The following is a 27792-nucleotide window of genomic DNA, read 5'->3' as shown; positions in this document are numbered from 1 at the left end:
AAAAAAAGTGGTTTTATATGTGGTGGCCCCTAGAGACAAAGCACGTACAAACTCCAAAACACATTCCTAGAGTTAACTGAACTTCCAAATCAGAGCTACCTAGATCACTTAAATTACACAATTGAAAGCATATGTGTATGGTTTGTGTATTTATACACAAGCACTCATATATATTCAAATAATTTAAAAAAATGTTCATTTACCTGTTACTACCACACACCAAATCCGGTCGTTGGTACTTCCTGGCTTGTGTAGCCACTAGGTAACAAAAGCTCAACACTGCCCATAGCATCCTGGAGCATTTCTGTTGTGTTTTGTATGTGCTTCAGAGTTTGTACGTGCTTCTGGAGTATTTACGTGTTTTGGAGTTTTTACAAGTTTTGGAGTTTTTACGTGTTTTGGAGTTTTTACGTGCTTCAGAGTTCGTACGTGATTTGAAGTTTGTATGTGCTTTGTCTGTAGGGGCCACCGTAAATATACTTTTATTTATTCACTCCACATAAAATGTAATAAATAAATCATATAATACAAAAACCAACAAGTCACAGTTCAACTTTTAACTATATAAATGTTCCGCTTTTTCCTTTTAAACCAATTTGGAAAATCTATGAGGAAAGTTCCAGCACCTTGTTGAATCTGTGTCATGAAGAACTGAAGCAATTCTAAAAGAAAAAAAGGGGTCCCGACCTGGTAATAAAGGGGCCAGTGAGCATAAATAAGCAAAAATATCCTTGCACAATGTTTTTTATGAAACATTTGGACCTTCTGAAAAACTTTTTCCCTGCATGGAAAACAGTCAAGGACAAAAAGACTGAGGCATCCTCATGATCAGACATGCTTCCAACTGACATAAGAGTACACAGAACACATGTCGGGCTTTTTGAAAACATCTGTAGGCTCAGAGAAGTCTGTCAGGCAGGCAGGGTAAACAACATGGTTACTAGCATCTCACTCCCCCATGCTAGCCAGGCCTGTCAATCACATGAATCAAGCTAGTGGCTGCAATTCAAGTGGTTAAAGGAAGCCCGAGACACGGAAGACACGAGCTACACCGCACGAACAAAAACATGGCAATTTATTTAAAAAGGAAAACAGACACAGAAAGACAACTTTGAGTTTAAGGCTCAATGAAACAAAACACAACAAATGTGTAGCTAATTGAGATGTTCAGCTCAAAGAACTGCTGTGGTGACAACTTGAGCAGCAGGTTCAAAAATATGTAACAGAAGAAGAAAGAAAATGCGAAATCTGCCACTGAACAGGATGGGACAGAAAAGAGCAGAGAAGCGAAAACATGCAAAGGGAGGAAGACGAGCGCATCGGAACAGAGGAAATCTAACAAAAGACAACAGAACTCAGTCGGAACACAGCGAAGCCGAGCACAACACACCAGAACAGGCTGTAATTGTGTTGTGCGGGACTGACCCCAGCGCATCCCAGCAGGCACTGCATGATGAATGGGCCTGGCGATGACTACATCCCACTCCCCTCCTCCTCCTCCTTCTCACATGCTCTCTTCTCTCCCTCTCTTCTCTGTCGCCACTGTTAGCCCTTCTTCTGTCCCTCCCTTCCCCAAAACCGCACTCTATTCAGCTGCTGCCATCCCACAAGATTAATTTGCATTCAGTGCACTTAGTCCTCGTATTGTGCTCTGACACAATGACATATTACAGTGCACAGCACACCTATTAAACATATAGTCTAGCTTGAGGGACGATGCTTTTTTTTTTTTTTGCTCGATGGTTATGATAAAGTACAAATGTGTGCAAGCAAGAACCGTGAGGGTAGAGCTTTATTGGTTACAAACACAGAGAGGCTCTGACACGCGAGTCCAGGCGGAATCATTACAGGAACAGTTAGATAACCTCGATTAATGATTTACTAGACCCAAACTAATAAACTGGGTCAGATTGTGTTAGCGGCGGTAGCGAGAGCAGAGAGACCTTCAGGTTAGGCCGCATGAGAGCGAACACCAGCAGTAAGAGCGAACTAAAAAAGGAAAATTAAAGAGAGAGAAAGAAAAAAAGTGATAGAGGTGTTGGTGTTACTCCATCCTTGACCCTAAGGACAGAGACAGTAATGCATGGGAAATGGGCTTTTTCCTCTAGCTTTTTAAGCTGTTGTTTCTCTTTCTGCTGTTCCATCCTAACAATGTCCTGGGAGAAAAAAAATAGGGATACAAAATTTAATTTGCTACACTTTCTCTAGCCATCACCCACTGTGCCCGGGGGCAAAAGAAATGGATTCTGGAATTTATAAAGATGAGTGAAATAAAGAAATAAAACAGGGCACTCAGGAGAAGGCACCAGAAACAATGGCACAGAGGGTGGCAGGGAGAAACGAGAGCAGAGTTGGAGGAAAGTGGAGGGGCGGGCAAGAAACTGGGAGACTGTTATGTAGGCCAGACATGAACTCTATGGTTATCATAAACCAGCGCTGGGGCGCGGCCAACTAAAGACCAAGGGGTTACTCAAACAATCAGATGAGGGTGATGATAGCTGCCACTCCTGACGCTATCACGGCTAAACACGGAGGTGACTGAGGGGTTAACAAGTCATTACCTCACCCTGTTGCACTCCCAGGGGAGACACAGCATAGAGTTGTGGCAGCAGTGTATATGTGTGTGTGTGTTTTCCTCAAAGCCTGAACTGCACCTTTGGGCTAGCACTCAACAAAGGGAAGCTCAGCAAAGTGACGTCAGTACGGGGATGAAGCCAGCGTGCGGGAAGAAAATGGGAAACAAGGGTGTGGAAGATGGCGAATGGGGAGGTTTTGGACCGTATAGTGGAGTCACATTACTCCCCTGCAGCTCTGCTCTACCTGTCACATAAGCACTTTGAGGACTCGACACAAAAGCCTGAGCCTTCACAACTTCAAATGCCTGCTTTGCTGGGGCAGATCAGAGGCATTGGAGGGATAAAGGAAAGAATAAAGGTGAAAAAAAAAGTGCCAGGCTTGCTCAATGTATATTCACAGGATCCCCGTCATGAATATCATTATCAGATTCTTGACTCTATTTCATCCACTACTCAGTCCTACAGTTTAGGGGGGGGAAAAAGGGAAGGGGGGAGGTTCTATCTCGGCCCACTGAGAGCCAATGAGCTCGGTCAAGCTGCAGCAGAGAGTTGGAGGCCATTACTAAGAGAAAACAAACACAGACCTCTGGCCAGGCACATACAGCCCGGCCCAGACACCTGTGTCCCATTCACCAAACATATCCGGGCACTTAACACTCCACAGAGGGGGTAGGGTTGTGTTTGTGTTTTCAGGCTCGCACACCCCACTAAAGTTCCTTCAGTTTGGTTTCTTTACCCAAACAAGCCTCCCAGCCTCTCTGCAAGGACAGAACGCTCGCTGCCGTACGCTTTCCGCTGAGAGCGGCCAGCCGTTATGCCGCCTGACTGTCACAACTGACCCCTCTCGAAGCTGCGCCCTTTGAATAAAAACTGGCCAAAAACCTGGCAAAACAAAGCTCATTCATCCTGCTGTCATTTGCAGTCTCCAGCCGTCCTTCTGTCTAGGTACCCCAGCTGTGTCTGGACCAACCTCCGCCAACACCTGTCCTGCACAGACAGGGACAGCTACACACACACAGGCAGAGGCATATCTCTCTGCCACACAGGATGAATGAGAGACAGCAGGCTAGGCAGACGTGGCACCGCCTCGGATCAGTGGAGGGGTACGCGCGGAGCTGCCAGAAGCTAAACCTGGGGTCGGCACCGTCACAATTCTTTCCACCTCAGCAATTCAAAATGGAAAAGAGGCGTGTCATCAGCTGCGGTCACTTTGTAGCGCTGTATTCTCAGTGTCTCGGTATGATTTTATGAACTGATATGGAGATGACCCATAACCCTGAGGATGACTCACAGTTTCCAAACAAAGATGAAGGGGGAGGAAGAAAGCGGGACCGAGCTGTTTAGATGTATTAGCGGCCGTTTGCATGCTAGAATGTTTTGTTTGCTCTGAAGTCAAATACACTCGCAGATGGGAGCCGACTGGACACCAGATGACTTGCTGTGATGTGGTAAAATCGTCTGCTTTGGGGCCAAGAGACGGGAGAGAGGGAAAGAGAAGAGAACAGGGGCACTGGGCACCAGATGCCCTACAAAAGTCAATGCAGTCCTGGTGGGATGCCACCACTCTGGCGCGGTCGACTCTCAAGCAACTGGACGGAGAACAGAAAAGAGCGTGCCACAGATCTGCCTGCTCTTATGTTGTATTGCCGTCCCAACGAACAACAACTATCATTACAGGCTAACAAAGGAAAACTAAAACCTCTACCTGACTTTGCGTAGGTGTTCACTGCCTGCTTTTTTTTTTTTTTTTTCACAGTATCACGGCTCATCGTGACAGCGCTGTAAACATAAACTCGAGTTGGCAAACAGAGAACACGGGTTGCCTGACAGCGTGAGGTCAAAGCTGTGATCTTGTTTAGGCTCGAGGAAGAGCCGTCAAACAGCATGAACATAGGCCTGAGCACTGCAAAATACAGTACAGACACTGATTACACTGTCAGTTATCTGTAAATTGGTACACTTAAGTACATCTAATGCAACCTGCTACACCTCCTTTTGTGAAGGTCACAATTTGTGCGCATGTTAGCAGCTGTAGTCCGTAGTGCTCCCGAATTTGGAAAGGTTATTCTAAATTTATTCTCACTTCATGATTAAGAAAAAAATGATGGAGCTTGTACTTGTGTGACACGTGTGGTCTTTGCTTTTTGTGAAAGCTACTTCATTGAGTCCGTTTCACACTTGGTGGGTGGATTACTGGGACCCAAAACAATGCAGTGCAGAGACTGAAGTAGTTTCCATGGCCTGTAGTCAGACAAACATAAAAGGGAAGTACTTTATAATGACAGCATGAGACTACATTAGGGGTGGTGCAAGTAATCAACGCAATCAAAGCCCGGACAATGCATTCCAGTGGAGAACAAGCTGCAGCTTAAACTCACCCATGATCACTTATAGTGAGTACTAAGACAGAGACCCAACAACGTGACGCTCTACAAGCACTGCAAATTGAAAATGGCTTATCACAAGTACGACTGCTACGCGCAGGCACTTGAAGAAAAAGCATCCAAGAGTGCTTTGTCAAGACTGCAGCAAGCGCAAGACACAGTATTGTTTACTTTGTGTCCTCATCCAAGCACGGTACATTACGATTATAAACACGAGAAACTCTTCTGTTAGTAGCAGACGCGTTAAAATTGATTTCGAGAAAATGGCCTGAATGAACGACTGTTGGTAGAGGATGTAAATCATTTCTGTTATTTCCCTTGCCCACAGATTATTTTAACTGCACATTACTCCGACTAATGAAATTAATCTATGTCATAACAATTTGGTTATGACAACAATCATCCGAGTAAAAAAATGTTTAAATATAAATCAAGGAGAGGGCTGCTGTAACGTAAAGTAATTCAATTAATCAATGTGTCACAGCAATACTTTTGAATTTCAGGACCAGTACTTTTCTAATTAGGCGTCCTATTTATTAGGGCTAATATAATAGTATTATTATTAATGTGCTAACAGGGCAGGTAGTGAAATTAGGTGAAGATTAAATAACTGACATGCAGTATTCAGGTGGGGAAATACATATTAACCTTTGGAACAACTGTTATATTAATTGACTTATTAAAAAATAATCATTAGATTAATTTTTAAAAAGTGTAATTATTAAGTGGTGCCCCATATTATATTCACATGCATGAAAAGCAGTGGTCAAATGTATATTTGGTATATGGCACTGCTTAACAATTTACTAGTTATTAGTTATGCAATTTTGCAAATCTTGCAAAATTCCACTTAAACCTTAAATTCTCCTACTGTCTGTTCCTCAGTGACATACATGCAAATAGATGAACTTTTCTATTTAGAGTAAGGGATGGATGCTATTTGCAACTAAACTGTATACAGACTGAGACATGCATGCGTGAGAGCGTGCACACATGCCAGTTCGACAGTAGGTGAGAGTATGTTTGTGGTATGCGTAGTGCAGTCACACACGGCCGGGGCCACGGCAACTGAATAAACACAACCACCCTCATCCCCGCCTCCACCACCACGCCAACTACCGTTACCTATCTTCCCTCAAAGTTCATGTAAATGAGCTTTAAGCACCAAACCTATAGTTTAAAATATAATCATCATTGATTTCTAGTGTAATATGTAAGACGGGCTTAAAATTTAAAATACCTGGATGCGTTAAAAGCATTTCTTAAAGCAACACCGAGACAAATCACTGACAGATCTCTAACTCAGTTGGAAAAAAAAAAAGAGCAAACCAAACATCTAAATGGACAAAGGAGGGAAAAAAATCTAATCATATCCGATGACTGATAGCACTTATGATGAGGATGGGGGGGTTAAAATATCCGGCGGTGAAGTGGTGCGTTCCCATTACGGCATCTCTCCATCTCTGAAAATGGCTTCATTAACAGGCCTGTGCCGAGAGCTCCCTCGCCGAGCGTACGAACGCGCAGTACCCCGAGGGTCCACCGGAAAGGCTGAGGTGAAGTCCATTAACACCCGACAGCTTGTTTTTTGACCACTAAATAAAACAAGATACTTTTTCTCTGTCTGCAGTATAAATAGCCTTTAGCTTAGGGGCTGGAGAGCACGAAAACTCTCCACTCGAAGTAGAAAATTAAACCCATTGATTTAGTGCTGTTGATCTGGAGGAAAGTGAAGATGTAAAAACCCGTACGAAGAGCAAGGTCACGCAATATTCAGAAGCCCGTGGACCTGAGAAACAGCTTCTTATCAAAATTTATACAGAGGGTAGCCAAACGAGGCTCTTTTGTTATTCATTAGAAGCAATTTAACAGCCAATCTTTGTTCAGTGTAACTCCCGCTGTGGGCCTAATCAGAGCACAATTGAGTTTAATGTACTAAAGACAACTGATGTTTTTCCTACTACGTCATTCATTCATTGTATCTTTTTCTGGATGAGCATGTCAACTAAAGAGATGTAAAGGTCTCTATCTTAGCAGTGGTAAGGGGAAATGGGTGTGATAAAAAAAAAAAAACCCTGTTCCCTGCCATATCTCATGACCTGTCTTGCTTTTCTGGCATTCATTCTGACCCCTCAGGCAACTAGAGCCGGCTACCTCGAAGCCCATGACATAGGTCTTAATTTCCCAGCACTTATACTCCAGTCATGTGTCATTTGATGAAACACAACACCCCAGTTACCATTATTTGTCTGGATACAGGATCCTCTGGAATGTATCGGATTCCTGCCTCAGGGGGTATGCACCTCGGAAACATGGTCCTACCTCCACCAGCGACTCTCTTCCACCCTCCTCCCCCAACCCCCTCCGCTTTCCATTCAGTAAAATTCCACTAGAGGCCTGCTTGATTCGCACTGCCTCATCGCCGATCAGCCTAGCACGCATCACAATAGAGGAACAGTTTATTGTATTGAGGGCAGTTTTCCTCCTTTGCGTCACACTGCCAGCTAAAGAGTAAACATCACGCTGAACTCTACCTTTTGTGCAACCAAAGTTGAAGCCAGGTCACACTGCCATCTGTGCATGAAAGCAGGTCCCGGAGCTCTTAATGAAATTCAAATAGAAAAAAAACGATTTTGTGCTCTGGTGCAACAAGGGTCACAACATATCTCCCCCTCCCCAGAGAGCAACAGTTATACCATGCGGTACTTGGGCTGGTAGTACGGAGTATCTCTGAGTCACTGGCCGGCGTAATTCAGTCTAGGGAATTATGACAGTGGAAAATCATTTCCCCGGGCCGGGGATGGGAGGCCATGGCTAATCGTTCAGTAATCTGATCTGCCTGCATACTGTAGCATTCAGCTAGCCTCGCCAGCCACTCGCACATGTGGACACCCCTACCGCCTGCCAACTGTCTGGATGGACGCTAGCGCCATTCAAAGACAACTCTCCAGGTTTTCCCGAGGATTACAGATGATATCGGATCATTTGCTAATACTCGGTTGTGCTGCGCTGTCTGAAATGTATTTACTTTTCTCCTGCTCTCCAATACGCCTCATGGTAGCCCAGCCTAAGCCCAAAAATGCCACCTCCACATTCCGGGACAGAAAAGACACTTAAACGCAATCTACTTTTTAGAGGCTACAGTGGCGCAATCTGCCTCTCGAACTCTGGCTTATTAATCCAAAAGCTTCATTTTAATGAGGGAACATCTGACTTTGTCTGTCAGACAGCAGGCTCTAGCTGGGTTTACGTCGAATTGCAGATTCCAGTATCTTGTGGAGCTAGTGGTGTTGTAGTAATATGTGAATAAAAACCATAGGGAGCAGCTCTGTGGCACAAAGCAGTGCTTATAACCAGCAGAGAAGGTTGAGGGTTGTTGGGGGGGGAGTTGAGTTTGGAAAGATGCCTGGCTTCGGCCTCACACTAAAGAGAGGTCTGCCCCCCACACACAGAGTGGAGCTACAAGGAGCAGTGACATGGAAAAATACAAGCGCTGGCAAGTTGTTGGGCCCTGCAGCTCCCAACAATTACTGCACATAGCTTTAAATGTGATGATAGTTACTGCTTACAATTAAATTTACATCCACCTCTACAAGGAGATAAGCAACGACGAAGGGCTGGAGCCTCTGATCGACAGCCGATCTCCCTCTGTTCCCTGTTAAAACCTTAAAATCTACAATGACATACTGCCTGTGATCATGCCTCATTCTGATAAACGCTCAAGACGCGCCTCGGTGACGCGATCTGTCATACAGCATCATACCCGCGCTATTTTATCAACCTGCGTGTATGTGTGTGTGTGCGCGCGTGTAGGCATTGTAGCCCTGCTGCGCTGTTTCACAGGTATATCTAAGTGAAAAGATGTTGATATATGATCAAATGGATGCGGCAGCAGTGGCAGCCTTCATCAGCTGAAAGCGCTAGATCACAGCATGGTTGGCAGCCAGTGGGAGCAGTCAGATGGAGGGTTAGAACAACCAGACAAACAGTTGGCACGGATAAATAGAACACAACTTAGGATCTGGCTTTCCACAAAATTTTGACAAACAAATGACAGCAACCTCACTCCTTAAAAAAATATAATCTGAAAATGGAATAAGCCCCACTTTTTTTCTCTCTCTCTCTCTCCACAGATGCAGGGTGGGACATTTGATAAACAACACATGGCTTGGGAATAGCAAAAAAGGAAAAGAAAAAAAAGTTAAGCAATGGTCAAATGAATCTCTTGATACATAAAATCAGCAGGGCACTGCTTTTCACTTGCAAAAATTTGCTCTGCAGCTGAGGCAAAATGCAGGGAAAGTCCTTGTGACTTTGCCAAATACATTCTGAGCGTGAGTCACTGTTCTTTAGTAATCTCTTAGTCACTTGAGGTGCACACTTCCATGCTCCAACGCCCCAAGGCAACAGATTTCAGGCAGGTCTGGACTGCCTACCCCCCTTTTTTCTCTCTTTTCTTTTTTTTTTTTTAAGTGTTTATAGTTTTTAACGGATGCGGTGCTTGGTGGAGGCATGCATTTGCTCCATTTTACGCCAGACAAGAGCAACAAAGCAGGCTCACAGAGAGAAGACACAAATCGTATCTGAGCCTTCCTTCTGTGCATGGCTGGAGCCCTTTTACAACAACCACCAAGCCACATGTAAACATATCAGAACCGGGTGCATTTCTCGTGCATTTGAAAATGTCCCACTTTCTCAGAATACAAAAAACCCCTCATCTGGTTAATAATTTGACCTAATCAGCTTCACATTATTAGTTGTAAACAGTTAGTAAATTAGAAAAATCAATAAACAAACACCAGCATTTAGATGACTCCTACAGGTATCTGATAAATCCCATAATAACAGCTTTGAACAAGCAAGTTTCAAGAAAAAAATATGATCACCTAAATCAAATGAAGTCATATTAAAGCACTAGTTACACTCCCGTGCTAATCTTTTGTCCACCTCTGCCACGCGCAGCAGACACTCGCATAAATCTGTTATTTTACGCACACTATCGTTCGCCTTTTTAACCACAGCACTGTAACAGGTCTGCTGTTAACACTGCGGCCGGATAGCGCAAACTTATGGGAGGGCGATAATTTCCTAACACCGTGCACACTGAGCCACAAAGTTGTAGAAAGCAGTTCTGCTCGGTGCCGAGCTGTGCCGTCTGGTCCCCTCGATAAAGGAATTCCCGTGAAAATCACGGAGCGGTTCTATCCTGAGCACAAACTTCCACCCGACGCGCTCCACGACAATAACGTTAGCCCCTCGATCACCGCTGCTACGTGGACGAGCGTGAAATCTGTGCCGAGGGGCCGCCACCATAATAACAACGCCGGGGCTTTATGTTCCCAGCTAGTGGGCAGAGAGAGAAAGAGAGGGAGATCAGGCCGAAAAAAAACTGGCCTCATCTCCGTCTGCGCCAGACAACTAGCCTGGCCTGGGGAGACCGAGCGACGAGGCTTTCGGTCGCCTACCAAATAGCAAAAACACCGCGACGCTCCGTGCGGTCGTGTCGATTTTCACTCACCTTGTCCGTATGTGACGACGCACGGATGTTGTGCACAGGAGGCCGGCCGGGTTGAATGTGGTGATTTAAGCGCGTCGGGCTCACGTCGTCTCGGTTTGCTGTCGGCCGTGATGTGGAAGCGGGCAGAGCGGACTCGGCTGGGAGAAATCGGGAAATGTGAGAAAGACCCTCTCTCCTGCAGCTCTGTGCACAGGCAGTAGCCCATAACTGTCGTCAGGAGGCGCCAGCGCGGCGCATTTTTCCTCCTTCTGATATGCGCATGCATGCATGCAAGCTACAGAACTCCTCAAAGAAATCACTGTGCGATCTTGTTCCTGCAGGAGATTACTGCGGGAGCGTCCCTGATCGACAATGCGGAGATTATTTGTCTTCTTGTGCTTCCACATTTGTCGAAAACTATTACAATTGCACTTAAAAGTTTTTGATATATTTTTTTAGGAAAAGGGGTAGTTGAGGGAAAGGAATGCTATGCGCACAAGGAGCCAACATTTAGGTCATTTAACCGGTTTTGCATCAGTCTCTGTTTCCTTATAAGAAGCACTTACACAGTGTTGAGTCATAGTGGCTTTATCACTGCATTACTACAGTTATCCTTTCACACTACGGTATTTTCATTATCTTGTGAAGGATATGTCTAATGGAATACTTGTATTTGCAACCATAGTCTTGGTGATGCTTAATAATACAAAACATTTCACAGCAAACATCAATATCTTTGAATCATCTGCAATAAAACTGGTGACGACGGTCCATAATAGCCTAAATAACAACCAACTGTCTGTCGTGTCATGTGCCAAACAGATTCACACAGTATCAAGGCGATGACTTCTTGAAGCAGCTCTGTAACACGAAGCATCTGAGATGCGGCAGCACACCTACACGTCCTCTGACCTTGTGACTCTTGCAGTTGGTGATTTTAATTACAGGCCGGTTAATCCGAGACAAAGCCGTTCTTCAAAACAACTGGCTCACATGATCAAGGAGAAAGGGTCAGAAAACTCATTAGGACAAAAGGGCTGTGCCCAAAAGGTTTGCTTTGTTGTGCTATAGGGCAAGAGACTGTCTGTTCACCCCATTTGAAGAAAAACAACAGGACAAGGCCAGTGGAAATTTCTGCTCCCCTATTATGTAAATATGATTACTCAAACCCTCAATCATTAACAAATGGAGCCACCTATCTGATAGAATTCAACCAGTTTACACTTGAAATCCTAAATCTAGGTAAGAGATCAAAAGAAAAAGGACAACATGGGGATTTTCCACTTGGAGGTGATCATAAAGAATCCCAGACGCTTCATCTTGACTTGCTAAAGGGCAGCTGCATGCTGCCAGTGCTCCAGACCTCCATCTAATCCCTGCCCTCTGACTCCACAACCTCTCTGACCTTAAATAAACATTAGGGACTTAGTTGCCATCTGTAATCTTCAGCATCCTTTGGCCCACTAATTGGAGTTTCACACCGCAAAGACACCCTGACCTGAATCAGAGCAGGTGGATAGACAAACTGTGTGTGTGTGTGTGTGTGTGTGTCGAGGACACAATTGGCCTACACGAGCTCTCACACATCAACCAAGCAGTCTGTCTGTCTTCTGTTTTTCCCTGTCTCCGGAAATAGCGCTTTACAGCCTTTGTTTACAACAAATATCTCTGTATCAGCACCTCAGTTAAGCAAATAAAGCATTAAAGTCATTTTAAACCTCCCCACAGGCTGTAAGCCATATCATATTAGGTCACTGATTTTTTTTAAGACATACTCAAAAAACACCAGTTGCGTTTTCTGTTTTTGGGGTAAATTAATATTATACACCTTCACAATTAACAGTTCGTGTCATAGAGCCAAAGGGAAAAGCACACAACAAAAACACGCTCAGGTTTACACCCAAGGTGCAGATGGACGAGTCGGGGTTAGTATTTCTACTATACTGACAGTTATTCTCTGATATTTACGTTCCCATTTTATTTTATCGTAAACCTGATAGTTTCTTGAAATAGAGCGACATCCTTAGGTGAAACGTGGCTATCTGGCCCGCGGTGCATTGTGGGCTTTTGTAGTCTCGCAGACTACACAAGATTCCCACATCCCGCTAAACGCAACACATCCTCAAACTGACTCCTGATAGAACACATCCTAGACTTAAAAGTAAAAACAATAGTCAATTTAAAAATGTGTCGCCTTTCGCCCAGTGTAGAGCGAGGTCTGCAGGGTTGCCAGTTCTGCAGTTTTCCCGGAACTGGGCTACAGTTAAAATGCTGCAGGGTAAAAATTATTGGTTAAGTAGACACATTTCGAAGGAACTTACATGTACATCTATAAATACAAATTCATTTTTGAAATGAAACAATGCATACATGACTAAGCAGTTATATACATGTTTACATATCCCAGCAAACTGGTTCTAGTTCACATGTCATCCACTTACAGGTACTCTCTGCCAGCCGCTGCCTGTACCGCTACCAGCGTTGGCTGATGTGGGCGCCAGTTTTGATTGGCTATTGGGGTGGTTTTTCACGCACAGACCTGGCAACCCGTTCCGGTTGATCCACAGTCTGCAAAATGGCGACTTCCCTAGGCTCCAACACTTACAACAGACAGAACTGGGAAGACGCGGTACGTTTTATTGGGGTTATATGTTGCCGAGTGGTTTCAATGATTGAAGCACATTATGTTACGTTTCATTTCACGAGTTAATATAATCGCGAAACACGCTAGCTTTTTATTAAACTAGTCAGTTTTCTCGATAGTTAGCCTTCCGCTAGCTAGCGGTAGCTAGTTGTAGAAGCGTGGCTGCTAGCTTCATTAGCTCACCTGTGTACATTATTGCTTTCGATATTTTACATTAGTTCATGGAACATACCTTTTTCCACTGGATCCAACGAGACCATATTATAGAGTGTAGTAAAAACGACAGTGACTGAGCTTACAGCTATCATTGCTAACGTAACCTAACCCTGCGCTGTGTGATAGTTAACTGGCTGCACCTATAAAGGCCAGCACTAGCAGGCTAACAATGCTAAAACGATGGTAGGCGGGTGAAAATTTGCTTATATAAATGAATATGAGGAAACGAAAAAAGCCACATCATCCTGGGTGGAACCGCTCTAAGTGACACTGAAAAAACGAACCTTCTTGTTAGGCAGGTTTGACAGCGGCGAAAATATTAGAGAAAATTTAGTCTAAAAATAAAGTCTTTACACTACTGGGTAAATTCAACAGCGACTGATTGTTATATAAGGTCACAAACAGACCAGTCCTTAGTTAGAAACAAAAAACGTGTTTGTGACCTACCTAAACATTACTTACCCTATAAGGCAACAAATCAGTTTCCCTTATTGAGCTATGACACCACAGGGCATTTATCCAATGTTGGTTTTGTTAAGATGCTAGTCTATAAACTTTGCAACCCTAGATTATGTAGATGTCGCTTCAGCCATAAGATCTGCCTATATTTAGATGTTTGGCTGATGCTGTCTGTGAGACGGATTAGGGCAAGGCCGTTTTCAGCACCCAGCACTTGGACTGAAACAGCATCCTTTAACAGATGGCAAAATAGGTCCCATAGCACGTCTTGTATTCAGTCTTACCTGTACGTGTGCCAAGGTGCTCACAGCAGAAGGTGAAGCAGAGATGGGGAGCCAAGTCGGTCTGTTGAATAACTTAATTCAAGGAATTGTTGGATAAACCGAAGATTACAGTGCTTGATTTTCACGGTTCTTCTTTCTCCTCAGGATTTTCCAATTTTGTGTCAGACATGTTTAGGAGAAAATCCTTACATTCGTATGGTGAGTGAGCATCCCTGTGCTTTCATAGCAAATTCAAAACTATTTGCTTGTAGTGTTAATACCAGCAAATGTGCAAGTCCAAATATGGTCATGCTTTGTTTTACAGACCAAGGAAAAATATGGGAAAGAATGCAAGGTATGTTTTTTTTGTTTTTGTTTGGGGGGGGGGTGCCTTAACTGTTTAAATTGTACATATTTAGCCCACATTGTACAGGCCTTTTTGATGCATGACAATAAAGGGCTATTCTATTCTAATACGTTGCTCTCCGCCTATCAGATCTGTGCTCGGCCCTTTACAGTGTTCCGATGGTGTCCAGGAACACGGATGCGTTTCAAAAAGACAGAAGTCTGTCAGACCTGCAGTAAAATGAAAAATGTTTGTCAGACATGTCTGCTGGACCTGGAGTATGGTGAGTCTCCTCTGGGTTTTGTCGCTGTGCAGATTTCATGAGCTCCTCATTTATATAGTTCTGAGCGTAACCCTCCTGTCATATCTTGTGTTTGACAGGTTTGCCTATCCAAGTCCGAGACACTGGACTCTCCGTTAAAGATGAGGTTCCTCGGTCAGATGTGAATAAAGAGTACTACACACAGAACATGGAGAGAGAGGTAAGCTCCTTTCTCATGACTGCAGTATGATTTTTTTGTTTGTTTGTTTTGGTTTGGGTTTGTTTATTTTTTAAGTTGTTATGCTTGCACAGTGATAACAGTCTTTACTGGTCCAATGTCTGATCCAGTGGGTTTTTTTTCAAGCAAACATAAGAGAGATTTTCCATCCATCATGCCTCTCTGGACTTCTTTGTTTACAGATAGCCAATTCCGATGGCACTCGGCCAGTGGGCCAGCTTGGTAAGGCTCCAAGTTCTAGTGATATGTTGCTGAAGTTGGCTCGGACCACACCATATTACAAGAGGAACCGGCCACACATCTGCTCCTTCTGGGTCAAGGGAGAGTGTAAGAGAGGGGAGGAATGTCCCTACAGGTGAGTGCCATGATGCTAGTCTCCATGGAGCTGATTCTTTCTTTTGATATCAGCTCACATATATTAAGACATCGCTATGGGTTAGTTGAAGTTTCATATCATATTTATTGTTTTTCTGTTGCCCTCTTTACACAGGCATGAGAAGCCCACAGATCCTGATGACCCTCTAGCAGACCAAAACATAAAGGATCGTTACTATGGCATCAATGACCCAGTGGCTGACAAATTACTAAAGCGGGCTTCAACTATGCCCCGACTGGACCCACCAGAGGACAAATCCATCACCACTCTCTACATTGGGGGGTTGGGAGACACTGTTACAGATGGAGACCTCAAGTAAGCATTTCTGTTTCATAATGACCTCTTTTACAGCTTGCTGTGATAATTTATTGTTATGCCTCGATGCCCGGGACAGCTGTGGCTGGAGGCATTGTGTTTTTGGCTGTCTATTCATCCATCTGTTCCATTCCTATCTTATCTCTCTCATCACTATTTAAATCAGGCACAAACAAAGATGAGCTGGTTAGAATAATACAAAATACAAATGTCTAATTATACTAAAATGATCATAGCGTATGTATCTTTGCATGCTCCTTATCGCCTCCAACACAAGTGCACTAATCTTGATGAAACTTTGTATAAACATTGCCTAGGGCCCTGTGAGTGCCGACATTTATATGGCCTATAGGAATATTTTATAGAAATCCCACAGTCGTTTATTGTTGTACATTTGACAGTTCAATTGATCGGTGCAGTGTCAGAATAGAATGTTGCCACAATATAATGTATCATAGCATTACACTGTAATGATCGTAGCATATGTATATTTGTTCCTTCTCCGCGATGCATAGCAAGGGCGTTTGGCAGTAATACAAAATGCTGATGGGATGTTCTACGAGAGCAATTTGCTGACTTTTACTCAAAGAAATAAGTCAGGAAAAGAAGAAGAGATTGTGGTCATATGTCACGTTTGGTCAGATTCTAAATTGGTAACACTTATCTTTCGTGCCTGCTTAATAAACTCTTCTAAAGCTTCCGCTACATGTATTATTAGGCTAGACAGCTGTTGTTGCCGGCTAGAGGGTTACAGCCACAAGCGGATATTGTTATTTCTACTTACTGCAACACAGCAAAATTTACAAAGTATTTTTATTTCACTATTTTGTGTCATTGCAGGAGTCACTTCTACCAGTTTGGTGAAATCCGAACCATTACCATAGTCCAAAGGCAGCAGTGCGCTTTCATCCAGTTTGCCACGCGGCAGTCAGCTGAAACGGCTGCTGAAAAGTCCTTCAACAAACTCATTATTAACGGACGAAGACTCACTGTCAAGTGGGGAAGGTAAGAATCCGATCAAAAGTTAAACATTGTCCAGCTTTGTGAATATTAAGAGCAACACCAGAAGGTACTGAATCCATTAAAGGGGGCTCATAACAATGTAAATTACAAAACATCATTTTGCAATCTGATTTATAAGCTTAACTCCCATAAACCCCCACCAAGGAGAGCCATTTAGGTAAAGATGTCAATTTTAAAAGTGATAATTTGCCATGTTTAAAGGTAATGCCCTGACATAATGCTTGACTCAAAGTGGAAATGTAGAAAGAGTTGAATCAAATTATGTCAGGCAGGAGGCTTAAAATTGATTTTGTCCTGGATGGTGAATGTTGCAGTGTCATTAGTCATTGTTTGACTTGTGCTGTGTGCCCATTTAGGTCCCAGGCAGCAAGAGGAAAGGAGGGAATCAAAGATGGTGTCAGTGAGATGGGTACCAGACTTGATCCTGTGCCTGGACTGCCTGGAGGTGAGTCTCGAAGAGTGTGAGGATGTGTGTGTGTGTGCATGAAGAACATTTAGAGTTGTTCTTGCGGCGCTGAGCATTTGTGGTAGGTGTGTATGGGCAGGATTTCAGCTGTGCTTGATTTAGGGTTGAAAATGTTCCTTATTTATCTTATACTGAGCTATTCAGTTCATCATCTGTCCCACACCAGTCATTTTAGCTTTTCTCCCTTAAACCTTCAGTTCTGTACTGACACTGGTGGGGAATAGAGTCACTGCAGAGGGGAAAAAAAGCTGAGTGAATGTGACTTTTGGAGTAAAGCAAAGAGTCTGCCGTTCCTTTTTTTCAGTGTTTCAAGGTAGTTGCACTTTAGAGCACAAATAAGATTGTGTGCAGCTCCACACAACCTTGGAGGAAGTTGCCACATTTGCAGATTTCATGTGAATCCAAGTGGAACGGACACTTCATCTGCTGTGACTGCGTATGTACTGCAGCTCAGGTTCAGCTGTCAGACACAGCGAGCAGAGGAGAAAGCGAGCTGTTGCATGCTGTTTGATGTCTGCATCTAATTCTTATTTGTTGTTTTACAAACTCTCAATTAACTCATTCACTGCCAGCCATTGGCAGTGAATGAGTTAAACCCATTGACTCATTCACTGCCATTGACGGCTATAGACGTCAATTGCAGTGAATGAGTTAATATGAAATCTGTGCGTGTAGAATTGGGCTAATTTGGCAAAATCGGACATAAAAACATCTTGCTGACCTGTTGCCATTTCCTGTTTAGTTTCTAAAACTTTGCTCTTCTTTGCACTAGCTCTGCCTCCACCGCCAGCTCTAGATGAAGAGCCTCCTGCCAACTACTTCAACCTTGACCCCAGCTCCTCTCCTGCTGTCATGAACATTGCATTACCCCCACCTCCAGGCATCAATCCACCTCCTCCAGGTAAAATTATGACTTATTAATGTGTATTTTATAGTATAGTTTATGAATTTTTTTTTTTTTTTTTTAAAGGCATCAGTCTTGGTTTAGTCACTTACATAGGTGTACACAGTTTGTAATTGTAGATACTTAGCATGTTTATTTCCTTTGCTCCCTTAGGCTTTGGCCCTCCAATGTTTCACCACATGGGTCCCATGGCCCCGCCTATGCCCCCTCCAATGAGCATGAGACCTCCAGGTCAAATCCACTACCCCTCTCAGGATCCTCAGCGCATGGGTGCCCATGCTGCACATGGAGCACGTCATGGCGATTAGCAGTCAGAGGGAAGTCGTGCTGTTATTAGATGTCGCTCTTCTCCTTGTATTCAACCTGGTCAGGACACATTGCAAACTGGCGGTGAACCCAAAGGCAACGTCTGGGAGCAGGACATCGCATAGAAAACAGTCGGGTTTTTTTGTTATGTTTTTTTTTTAAATACTCCACCTGCAGAGCAGTGAATGATGTGAAGAAGCACCATCTGTGTCTGGAGAGACGACAACCAGGATCTTGCAAGTTGTCAAAAAGTAGCCAAAACGGCATCTGAACACCGGAGCCTAACGTTTTAAAAGACTTTAAAAACAAGAGCGGGTTTCAAAGCCTCCTGTGGTAGGAACCATTGTGTGTGTATATAAAAAATGTTTTTCCTTAGGTTAAACTTGTATTTGTCACATTGTGTGTAGTATAACATGCAGTTAGATTCTGTTAATTTCAGTTGACTTTTTTATCTGACATCATCTGACTTACTTTATTGTAAGGCTTTCTTTGAATATTGTTTTCATTTGTCATTAAAACGGCTAACTTTTTCCATCCATCGTCTCTGTGTGCATTATTCATCATTACTTGTATAACGGCGTCTGGCAGCTTCTGATTAATAGAGAAGATGTAAAGCTGCAGAGTGAAGGGAAAGGAGAGGGCAGGCAGACATTGAGACATTGATGGGATCAGATACTGCTCGAGGTGACAAACAGGAACAATAGGTAGGACTGATCAGCCTGTGGCAGCATTGTCCTGGACTTGACTGAGTGTGTAATGAACTTGGGAGTTCGCCTCAGCTCATCAATCCACTCGGCAGTAGAAAACCACTTTGTATATCATGCAGGAGTACTTTTTTTCTTCTTCTTCTCCCCTGCGGTGCTTTAGGATTAACAGAGGGTTCGTCTTTGTAGGAGGAGAAGAGCGATCATAGGCCAGAGTTTCAGTCTTTAGCTTCTTTTAGTCTGTCAGCTTCTCTTCATAGTTCATTAGATTCAGGGCAGTAATCGGGTCCCCATCCCCTGGGTGCTCTGTTGAAGTTGGGGCGACGGCACATGCGGTCCAGAGCGATGCCAGGAAGTTGCTGGGATTCTACAGCCTCAAAGCTGATCACCGGGATCACCCGTTTGCTTGCCACAGCGCCCCCAAATGGCATTGGAGATCTGAGAAACAAAGAAGAGTCTTTTGTGGTTAAGTAAACACTTTATGGTGGAACATTACCTAGAAGTGTTAGCTTACACTCCTTCCCTTAAAGCGGGTGTCTTTCACATGATACCTAATATGAATTTGGAAGTCCCTGCTCTAAACAGAAGGCTCTTTTAACGGTTAAAAAAAAAAACCCCTAACAGGCATTGGGGGGGAACTTGACCTCCTTTACTAACACTGCTGCTCTCACTGTTAGAGTTCAGATTTAATTAAGCCTTCATAATAACTGTAAGTGTGTAAAAAGATCCTTCCACATTGGCTTCAGTTTCAACCTGGCTGTCAGAATTTATTTATCTGACAGCTTCAAGTGAGTAAAGCCAGTTGGTCTTTCATATATTCTCCGTTTATCCGTCTGCCCAAGCGTAACCTTTGTCCTGCCCTCGCTTGTGTGATGCAATTCCTTGTGTTCCATGAGAGACGTGATTCTCTTTCGTGTGCTGGTTTGTCCTGTGGGGCCATTTAAAAGCTTGCAACCCCTCAGTAGATCGTTTTTCAAGAGCCAGTGTTCAAAATAGCCATCACAGATACGTCACTCCTAAGGAAGTGCAAGCCAGACACTGGATTAATTTTCAAACCATGGAAACATGGAGCGGAGCCGACGGGAAGATATGATAGTGATGGATAAGGTGGTGAGGTCATCTGTGGGACTATTTGTAGAACTGTGGGCTTCTAACAGACTAAGATTTACCACTTTTTGATTTATTTGGGGTGAAAGGGCAGATTTACCTGTTGAAGCACCTGTAGTTGGAAGCCTGTAGTCTTTGTGGGGGCTGGGGCAGCTGAGTATTGAGGGTGTTCAGGAGCTCCTCATTGTCTCCCAAAGCTTCCATCCATGGTGAGCAGTAGGATTTGGGGATTACCGTCATGTTGAACTTCTCACGAGGAATTTCCTTCAGAGGGCCGGAATACCCTGACATGAGCAAAAATGTAGTATCAGCGGCTAAAAATAGCACACCGCTTTGGGCAAAGAGAAAAGTTTGACTTCAGTTGTGAGTGTGTGCTAAATTCTATGTAAATGAGCTCAACTAAAAAAAACTCAAAACCCACTAGATAAAAATCATAAAAGCTCTCCTTATTAAAGCAGACACAGATCTAATATGAATATGTTTGATATCACCCCTGTCAATAGGAAATAGGAACTACAGTAATTAGATCTCAGTGTGAATCCCTGATAATAAACAGTGCTTATCTCACTGTCAGTCAGAGTGTAAGCGGTGCCTTCTGTTGGGGCAAATACACAACAGCACTCGGCAAAGATGCTCACACTTAATTGCTTTCTACAAACTGCCAACTCTCCTGGCACCAATAACCATCAAACAAATCCATGTGCCCGATGCATTTCCAAAACAAAGGTGAGCACTTGCAAACCAGAGTGTGCTACAATGACCATGCATTGCTCAAGCGTTTCCTCTATCCAGGCACTGGCATTGCAACGAGCAAGTCTCATGGCTTGTGCTTTTGGCAGTCCTTGGCAATCCTTTCATTGTCGTGTATTACCTGGAGCCAGGACATCAGGACTGCCCTTCTTTGCTACAGTCTTCTGAAGGTTCATGACCAGGCTATGCTTACCAGGGATGGAGAAAGCCTGGTTCTCTTTTCCTGCCTGCACCTCTTGGATGACTTGCTGGGTAGGAATGGGCTCCGCATAAACCTAGGAAAGATACTGGGTTAATTTACTTATTACTTTCCTAACAAGTTTCCTTGTTGTGATGCTGATATGGCAGTAATTCTTCATGATGTGAGGTAAAGTGGCCTCTTGCTGTACTACAAATTGCACAAGGGCTAAGAAAATGCTTTTTTGCTATTAATCGTAACTGTTCGATCCATGTAGCACACTAAGCTGTTACAAGAGAGTATACACATGAGAAACAGTTTCCTAATCTCTCACTTTCTTACATTACTGGTGTTGGCAGCACTCTCTACTGTGAATCTCTCAGCCCTCTTCTGTCTCTCCTGAAACATGCGAGAACCCCGATTAGAGAGAAGGTTGAGCTCCTCCATCATCACGTCTTTTGGAACGCTAATCTTCTTCCCCAGGTTCAAACCTTGTGCAAAACAGGATACACAAAGAGATACTCATGTTTTAAAAACTGATTACACGTGGCATTTTTTAAGTTACAGCTCATACTACAGAAAATAATTTGCTTCAAGATTTTGTGCAGTGAGGCAGCGTGGATGTGACCCTCCATAAATACTTTTAGCTGTTGGTGCTAATTAATGATGGCAGCAACTTGCAGACGTTTGGAAGGAGAAGGGCAGTAACAACAGGCTATTAAGGACCTTTGGCAAATCATAAAGTTCCCTCTGGTCCTCTTATTTCTGTCAACATTAAACAGCTGAGAGGGACTTATATATAAAAGTAAAAGCATGGGAAGCCTCACTTAGTTGGTATCCTCAGAGCTTTTGCTCAGGGTCTCTTCTTGTGTGATATCCCGGCACTGTGGAGGGTCTCAAATAACCTCAAGGTGATGTCAAGAGGTGTGTAATGTCTGTTGTGGTCCAAGGTTGCATGGGTAACCGGCATATAAATAGGCTCTTTGGATGAAAGACTTGTGTAAGAGCGGCTCTCTTACTTGCACATGATAAGTGTTTGGGGAGGTTTGGGCATGTGCCATCCTGGAGGAGCTGTCTTTGATCAGCTTGTGTAAAATTCAGTGGTGGGAGTCACATTTTGCTGAGTTTAGGAGACTTAGTTTCAAAGTGTAGCTGGCGGCCAAAACTGGAAAACAAACAGTGCAAATGGGATGGTCCCCACTGGAATGTGCAGAGAATTTCAACAGCACTTTGGCCTTCCGGGGATTTCAGTATACTACAGTTCATTTCTCTCCAGGCAGTGGGCCAGCATGTGCTGATGTTTGGCTCAGTTCAATCTGTTGGTCCCAGATATGCTATATGTCACATGGAACATGGGCTCATATCCACACGTTATTTTATGGAATATGAGGAACTGTGATCCTGCATGAGGAAGTTAAGAGTAGAAGGTATGTGAGGGTGATACAAGACCTGCATGAGAACAGTGAGAGATTGGTGAAGTGTGTGGTAGGAGTGACAGAAGGGTTCAAGGTGGGAGTGGGATTACTTTCAGCCCCTTCCTTTTTGCAATGATTGATGGAAAAAAAAATGGCGCTGGCAAAGGTCGGCAGCCTTAACCCAATTTCCTTCGGGGTCAACCTTCAGGATCAATAGAGTTTTATTGAATTGAATTGAATGGACGGGCTGACAAATGAGATCGGACACAAGTTTTTGTGGACTATGATGTTTGCAGAAGATATCTGTAGTGAGAATAGCAAACAGATGGGAGAGAGCCTGGAGATGCGGAGGTATGCTCTGGAGAGAAGAGAGTGCAGACAGGGTGGAGTGGGTGGAGATGAGTGTTAGGGGTGGATTTGTGACAGAAGGGAAAGGGAAGGTTTTTAAGATGGTAGTGAGACCTGCTATGAGGTATGGTTTGGAGATGGTGTCTCTGACAAAAAGACAGAAGGTGGTGCTGAAGATGTTAAGACTTTCATTGGGAGTGACCAGGATGTACAAGATTCGAATGAGTCGTATAGAAGAGGGATAGTGGAGAAATGATGCTGAATATAGAGGCACAAGAAAAAAAAACACAGAGAAGATGGATGTAGTGAAGGAGGACATGCAGAGAGCCTCTGTGAGAGATAATGGGATAAAGGTAGATGATCTAAAGGGACCAACTAAAAGAAGAAGTAGACCAACGTGCATAAAAGCATTGAAACTAATATGCAAATGTTTTGTACACATATGTCAGTTCTATTTCCTGATGCCCTGACATAGGCAGTAATAAAACAAAGCATCTAAAATACACTTACCTCCCCTGACTTCCTTAGACAGACCCTTAGTCTGCAACAACCTCTGCTTAGTCATGTGATTCACGTCTGACTGCATCATCATTCACAGCTTCCTCTAAGGAACACATACATTTTCATCATCAGTATAAGGGCTAATGTGTAATTTCTCCCATATAACATAAACACAGAATCTTTCTAATCTGTCTTTCTTTCTTTCTGATTTAGTGACATTTTATAATTAGATATTTTTATATCACTGATGTTGATAAAACTTAGCTATGCCACCCCTCACCCATATGCCACAAATCCTTAGTAATGTAACCCAGTACTTAAAGAAAAATGTTTGGATTCTGTGTAAAATGTAAGAAATACAGATTACAAAAAATTACAAAAGATCGAAAACCAATTTCTTAAACGAGAAACGGAATTTTTTTTTCATACTGAATATGTTAAGTAGAGAATTATCTTTTGGTCAGATGGATTATAAACAACTTCTTGCACAAATTCTCTGCATCCTGTGGGTTAAAAAAGAAAGGGACTATCCAGCTTAGAGGTGGAAAGCACCTACCTGCAAATTGCAGAGACTATCCATATTATGCAAATCTGGAGAGGCATTATTGATGCTGAACGTTATACACAGGCATCGGAACATACAGTTGGGTTCATAAATATTTGGACAATCACACAACGCTTGTAGCTGTGTCTCTGTACACCAAAATAGATTTGAAATCACACAGTCAAGATGTGATTGAAGTGCAACTTTAATTCAAGGGGTTCTATAAAAGTATGGCATTAACTTTCAAGGAATCGCAGCCAATTTTATAAACAGTCCTCAAAAATAATTGGGCAAAGTAACATACATACAAATATAAGGATTGTCTATTTTAAGAAAATACCAATTGTACTAATTTGGCTACTTCAGATCTTTAATATTTAATTTGCCACAGAATAACAACAGAGATAGGCCTCACCTGGTCAAGAACCTGCTTGTAAATCAAAATCCAATTACTTATGATCCTCTGAAAATGCGGGACTGTGTTTAAAAACGCCTGTGATTCCCAAAGAGTTCATGTATTTTTTTAAACCCCTCAAATTAAAGCCTAAAGGCTACACTATAGTCACATGACTGTCTGATCATAAATCCACTGTGGTGGTGCACAGAGGCAAAATTACGAAAAGAGAAGGTCTTAATTATTTTACTAAAACTAAACCATATTCATAAGATCATGACTGTAAAGTTAAAGACTCTGGGCTCTAAACTTGGGTGCCTGCAGTCCGGGCCTGTCAGTCACTGAGAGCGTTTGGTGCACCATGAAACCCAAATTATGACAAGGGAGACCGCAAACCGTTAAGTAGCTGAAATCGTATATCAAGTGAGTACAAGAAAATAATAAACTTGGTCAATAAAGTCCTCAAACCCTTACAGGCTGTCTGTCACCTGTAGAAAAGTTAAAAAAAAAAAACCCAACCAACCAAAAAAACAAAAAACTGTATAAAAACAGTATAAAAAACAGTTTTTGTCAAAACAAAGTTAAAAATTAATAAAATCATGTCAGTGTTTACATTTAATCTGCACTCATTTCACATACATATAGTCAATGATGATTTGCACTGCATCACCATACTCTTTTTTTAAAAGGTGGCCCAGCTTTCTTTGAAAAAAATGTATATTCTGCAGATTTTTTTTGGTACACACGTACTCCGGTCATGGGTCTAAACAAAACGGGCAGATTACTTCTTTACAATGAAAATAAAAATATTCACTTAGCTGTTCAGTCATGCTTCTGATAAACAGTCATTTATGAATCCTGTGTCTTATGTCACTCCTTATTTGGATGATACAAAGGTTTGCACTCCCCTTATTTTAGTCCTTACCTGCTTCTCTTGCTTCTGCTGCCTGCCTGTTTGCCGGGTGTTGGAGCTGGTTGGGGTGTTTGTGTGGTTTGTTCTTTTACTGTTGCTGGGATGCTTCCACGCTCCACTCTGACACTCCTCAGCACAGAGGGAGCAGTCTGTATAAAACTCATCCCAAGATGCCTCCAGTGCTTACCTCACTGAGTTTATTTTAGCAGAGGGGTAAGAGGGCGAGGATGGATCGAGGGAGTATTTGAGGAGGAGGGGTGGCACTAGCGATTTAGGGAAAGGGACGAGCACAAAGATTTACATCCTGACCTCAAGCTTCTGTGATGATAAAAATCGGATCCCTTCAGCGTGTGTGTTTGATGACAGCAGCTGTCCAGACACTTGCGCACTGAGGCCAAGCCCCCAGCCTCCCCCGTTGCAAACTTGGACACTAGAACGCGGTTTTGGAGAAAGAGCTTCAGGACTGATCCGAGGTTGTGGCTCTGAATCTAGTTTGGTTGTTCTTTGAGTTTCTAGAGGTGGGAGATCTTTAGCTGAGTTATTCGGCTGTGTAAATGATCACAGTAAGCAACCATGCAATACTTTTACTATCTGGATTTAATTTATTTGTTGGTTTACCAACTGCAGAGAAACTCCAATAGTGACTTCTGCATAAATACTTTTTGCCTTGCACAATGCGTAATGACCTTTAACTTTATTTTTGGATGCCCTTTTTGAACTAAAGTTAATTTTATCATGCAGTTTTTCTTCCCCCCCCCCAAATTGATTCATTGAGCTCAGCAGGAGTCTGGAGGGGGGGAAAACCATTTTCTTTATCCCTGCTGAGATTGGATATCGATTTTGCACCTGCCCTGCTCCACAATACCACTATCTCCCAGTGGGAAGCCTCCCAGCCTGAAAGAAAATGTGAAGTCATCCCGAGTCACAGAAAATCAGCTGCAAACAAACAATAAAAGCTGAAGAGTTTCTGCCCATTAAAGGTTTATTTAAGAGTGTTTGTTTAGTAGAAAAAGCAATTTTGCTTTTTTTAAAAAGAAAAACCCCCTCATAAAGGTTTAAACATTAAAAGAAAAAATAAATCTGCTTTGTGTGGTTCAGTCACATGTCGGGAACAGTGAAAACAGTTCATAACTCAAGTCTACTCTGAGCTAGATAAAGTAATAAATAAATAACACACACATACACATTCAGATTTTGTGCATTGATAATTTTATTGCAAACAAGAGGATGATAAAATGAAGGCAGAAGTTTCTCAAATTGGTCTCATCTGTGTTCGAGAGGCGTCTTCCGCAGGGAGTTTGTGTCACATCGAGAGGTGCACAGCCACCAGGCACTGACAGCTGACACAAGAACAAAAGAGTCCCATTCAGACTCAAGGGTTTTGTGCAATTAGGGCGCCTTTAAAATCGTTTGCCCCGCTGGCCTTCAGATGAATCCTTATTGGCAGAGTGAAGAGCTGGAGAAAGCAAAAGCAGCAGTATAAGTACACGTCTTTTTATAGCTTCCCGCTAAAAGCTAAATGCATTAATATTCAGCTTGCAGCCCTGAAAAAGTCATCATTCTGAACTTTTCTTATCGCTTGCAGGTGCCTTGGGGAGGACTGTTGCAAGTCAGTCAGCTGGGGAGGCGTCTTGCTATATAGTGCTAGTCAGTCTGAGCTTCAATCCAGTGAGAAATAATGTATGGGCTTCTGTGTGAGAGTCATGACTTCATCAAGGAGTCTTACGGAGACGATGTGTGGAAGCTGGTCAGAGAGAGCAGATGTCAGGTGGGTACACTGGCATGGCTTTATGCTTTATAGTCATCCATGGACTAATAATATATTTTAGGTCTGTAGTGTGTGACTGCATCCAAGTCAACATGATAGCACTTTTACTCATTGCTCTGTCACTTTTGTCTGAAAGGTCATAGTCAACAGGCCAGAACAGCTTCTTCACCTAAGTCAGAGCGTTTGCATTTGCAGGTCTATATTGAGAGTTTCATTCCCCGGATTGCAAAGGCAGCATGTAGAGTGACAGCAACACCCCACAAGAGGCTGATGAACTCCTGGGGTGTCTGCTTCCTGGGTTTTGTTGAGAAATATGGTTATGACAGGATCCTTGAGGTGAGAAAAGATACAGATGACAAAACTGTCACGGCTGTTGTTCTGCTAGTGGGTGTTACATGAGTGTAATACCATGCAGCTTCTTCCATATCCAGAAGATATCGGTGGGTTTGGAATAGCTTGTGTAACTGCAATAAAGGACTAATAACACTTAGATATAGCTGGCGGACTAAAACATGGACTGTAAATGAAAGATATTCAGAGATAAGATGAAATAACATCAGATTGGATTATTTTTAAAATGGATGAAATATTCTGCATTAAACATCTTAAATGACTTTGTCCCTGTATGATTACTTTATTAAAAAAGTCAGAGTAACATGTGACTAAAGGTGTAATTTCTCTGTAGTTAAATTGCATTTCACTGTATTTTATCAGCTCTTTAGATTTTTCCCCACCTTATGGTAGAGATGTAGTAGGGATTCAGAACAGTGATGGTGAAAGGAAGAAAAAAAAGTTAGGCTTTGTTTCATCATTTTACGATTATTTAGGGATGCAACTTTGATGATTTGTTTTTTCTTGTAAGGCGGTGAGGGAGAACAATCCTCAGAGGGTTTAT

At 43.0% G+C, this 27792-nt stretch overlaps 3 protein-coding genes across 6 annotated transcripts in view; 1 reads left to right on the top strand and 2 right to left on the bottom strand.

The window, feature by feature from the left end:
* LOC113036185 (bifunctional heparan sulfate N-deacetylase/N-sulfotransferase 1) overlaps positions 1–14198 on the bottom strand; it is a 50886-nt gene extending 36688 nt beyond the window's left edge. The window contains exon 1 of one of the 3 annotated variants that reach the window (XM_026192353.1): positions 13334–14198. The gene's annotated coding sequence lies outside the window, so the exon portion shown is untranslated. Of the gene's footprint in view, positions 1–10478; positions 10741–12898; positions 12964–13333 lie in introns of those variants that run through there. The other 2 variants (XM_026192346.1, XM_026192339.1) reach the window with 2 other exon arrangements.
* rbm22 (RNA binding motif protein 22) lies at positions 12994–18811 on the top strand. Its single transcript, XM_026192367.1, has 11 exons — positions 12994–13086; positions 14205–14258; positions 14365–14394; positions 14536–14668; positions 14767–14867; positions 15068–15240; positions 15376–15576; positions 16417–16581; positions 16956–17044; positions 17838–17966; positions 18123–18811. The coding sequence occupies exons 1-11, from the start codon at positions 13033–13035 to the stop codon at positions 18275–18277; spliced, it is 1284 nt and encodes a 427-aa protein (XP_026048152.1). The 5' UTR covers positions 12994–13032; the 3' UTR covers positions 18278–18811.
* LOC113036213 (myozenin-2-like) lies at positions 18734–25305 on the bottom strand. 2 transcript variants are annotated; one of them, XM_026192393.1, is made up of 6 exons: positions 25142–25305; positions 23288–23381; positions 21357–21505; positions 20958–21111; positions 20187–20370; positions 18734–19417 (listed from the first exon to the last, which is right to left on the bottom strand). In XM_026192393.1, exons 2-6 carry the CDS (start codon positions 23367–23369, stop codon positions 19234–19236), a joined length of 753 nt encoding a protein of 250 aa, XP_026048178.1. In that variant the 5' UTR covers positions 23370–23381; positions 25142–25305; the 3' UTR covers positions 18734–19233. The 2 variants fall into 2 exon arrangements, with proteins under 2 accessions (XP_026048178.1, XP_026048185.1); XM_026192400.1 differs by having other exon boundaries at positions 21030–21111; positions 25142–25303.
* Positions 25306–27792: the final 2487 nt, after the last annotated feature.

This window comes from Astatotilapia calliptera, chromosome 2, assembly GCF_900246225.1.
Source record: "Astatotilapia calliptera chromosome 2, fAstCal1.2, whole genome shotgun sequence".
In the NCBI taxonomy this organism is placed as follows: domain Eukaryota; kingdom Metazoa; phylum Chordata; class Actinopteri; order Cichliformes; family Cichlidae; genus Astatotilapia; species Astatotilapia calliptera.
This window is presented reverse-complemented; position numbering and strand designations above follow the sequence as displayed.

Coding starts and splice junctions, on each gene's coding strand:
- rbm22 (XM_026192367.1), top strand. CDS start 13,033: ATGGCGACTTCCCTAGGCTCCAACACTTACAACAGACAGAACTGGGAA. Junction 14,395..14,535: donor AATATGGGAAAGAATGCAAG/GTATGTTTTTTT, acceptor TCCGCCTATCAG/ATCTGTGCTCGGCCCTTTAC. Junction 14,868..15,067: donor CACAGAACATGGAGAGAGAG/GTAAGCTCCTTT, acceptor CTTTGTTTACAG/ATAGCCAATTCCGATGGCAC.
- LOC113036213 (XM_026192393.1), bottom strand. CDS start 23,369: ATGATGATGCAGTCAGACGTGAATCACATGACTAAGCAGAGGTTGTTG. Junction 21,506..23,287: donor GTCTAAGGAAGTCAGGGGAG/GTAAGTGTATTT, acceptor GTTTTGCACAAG/GTTTGAACCTGGGGAAGAAG. Junction 20,371..20,957: donor TCCTGATGTCCTGGCTCCAG/GTAATACACGAC, acceptor TGCTCATGTCAG/GGTATTCCGGCCCTCTGAAG.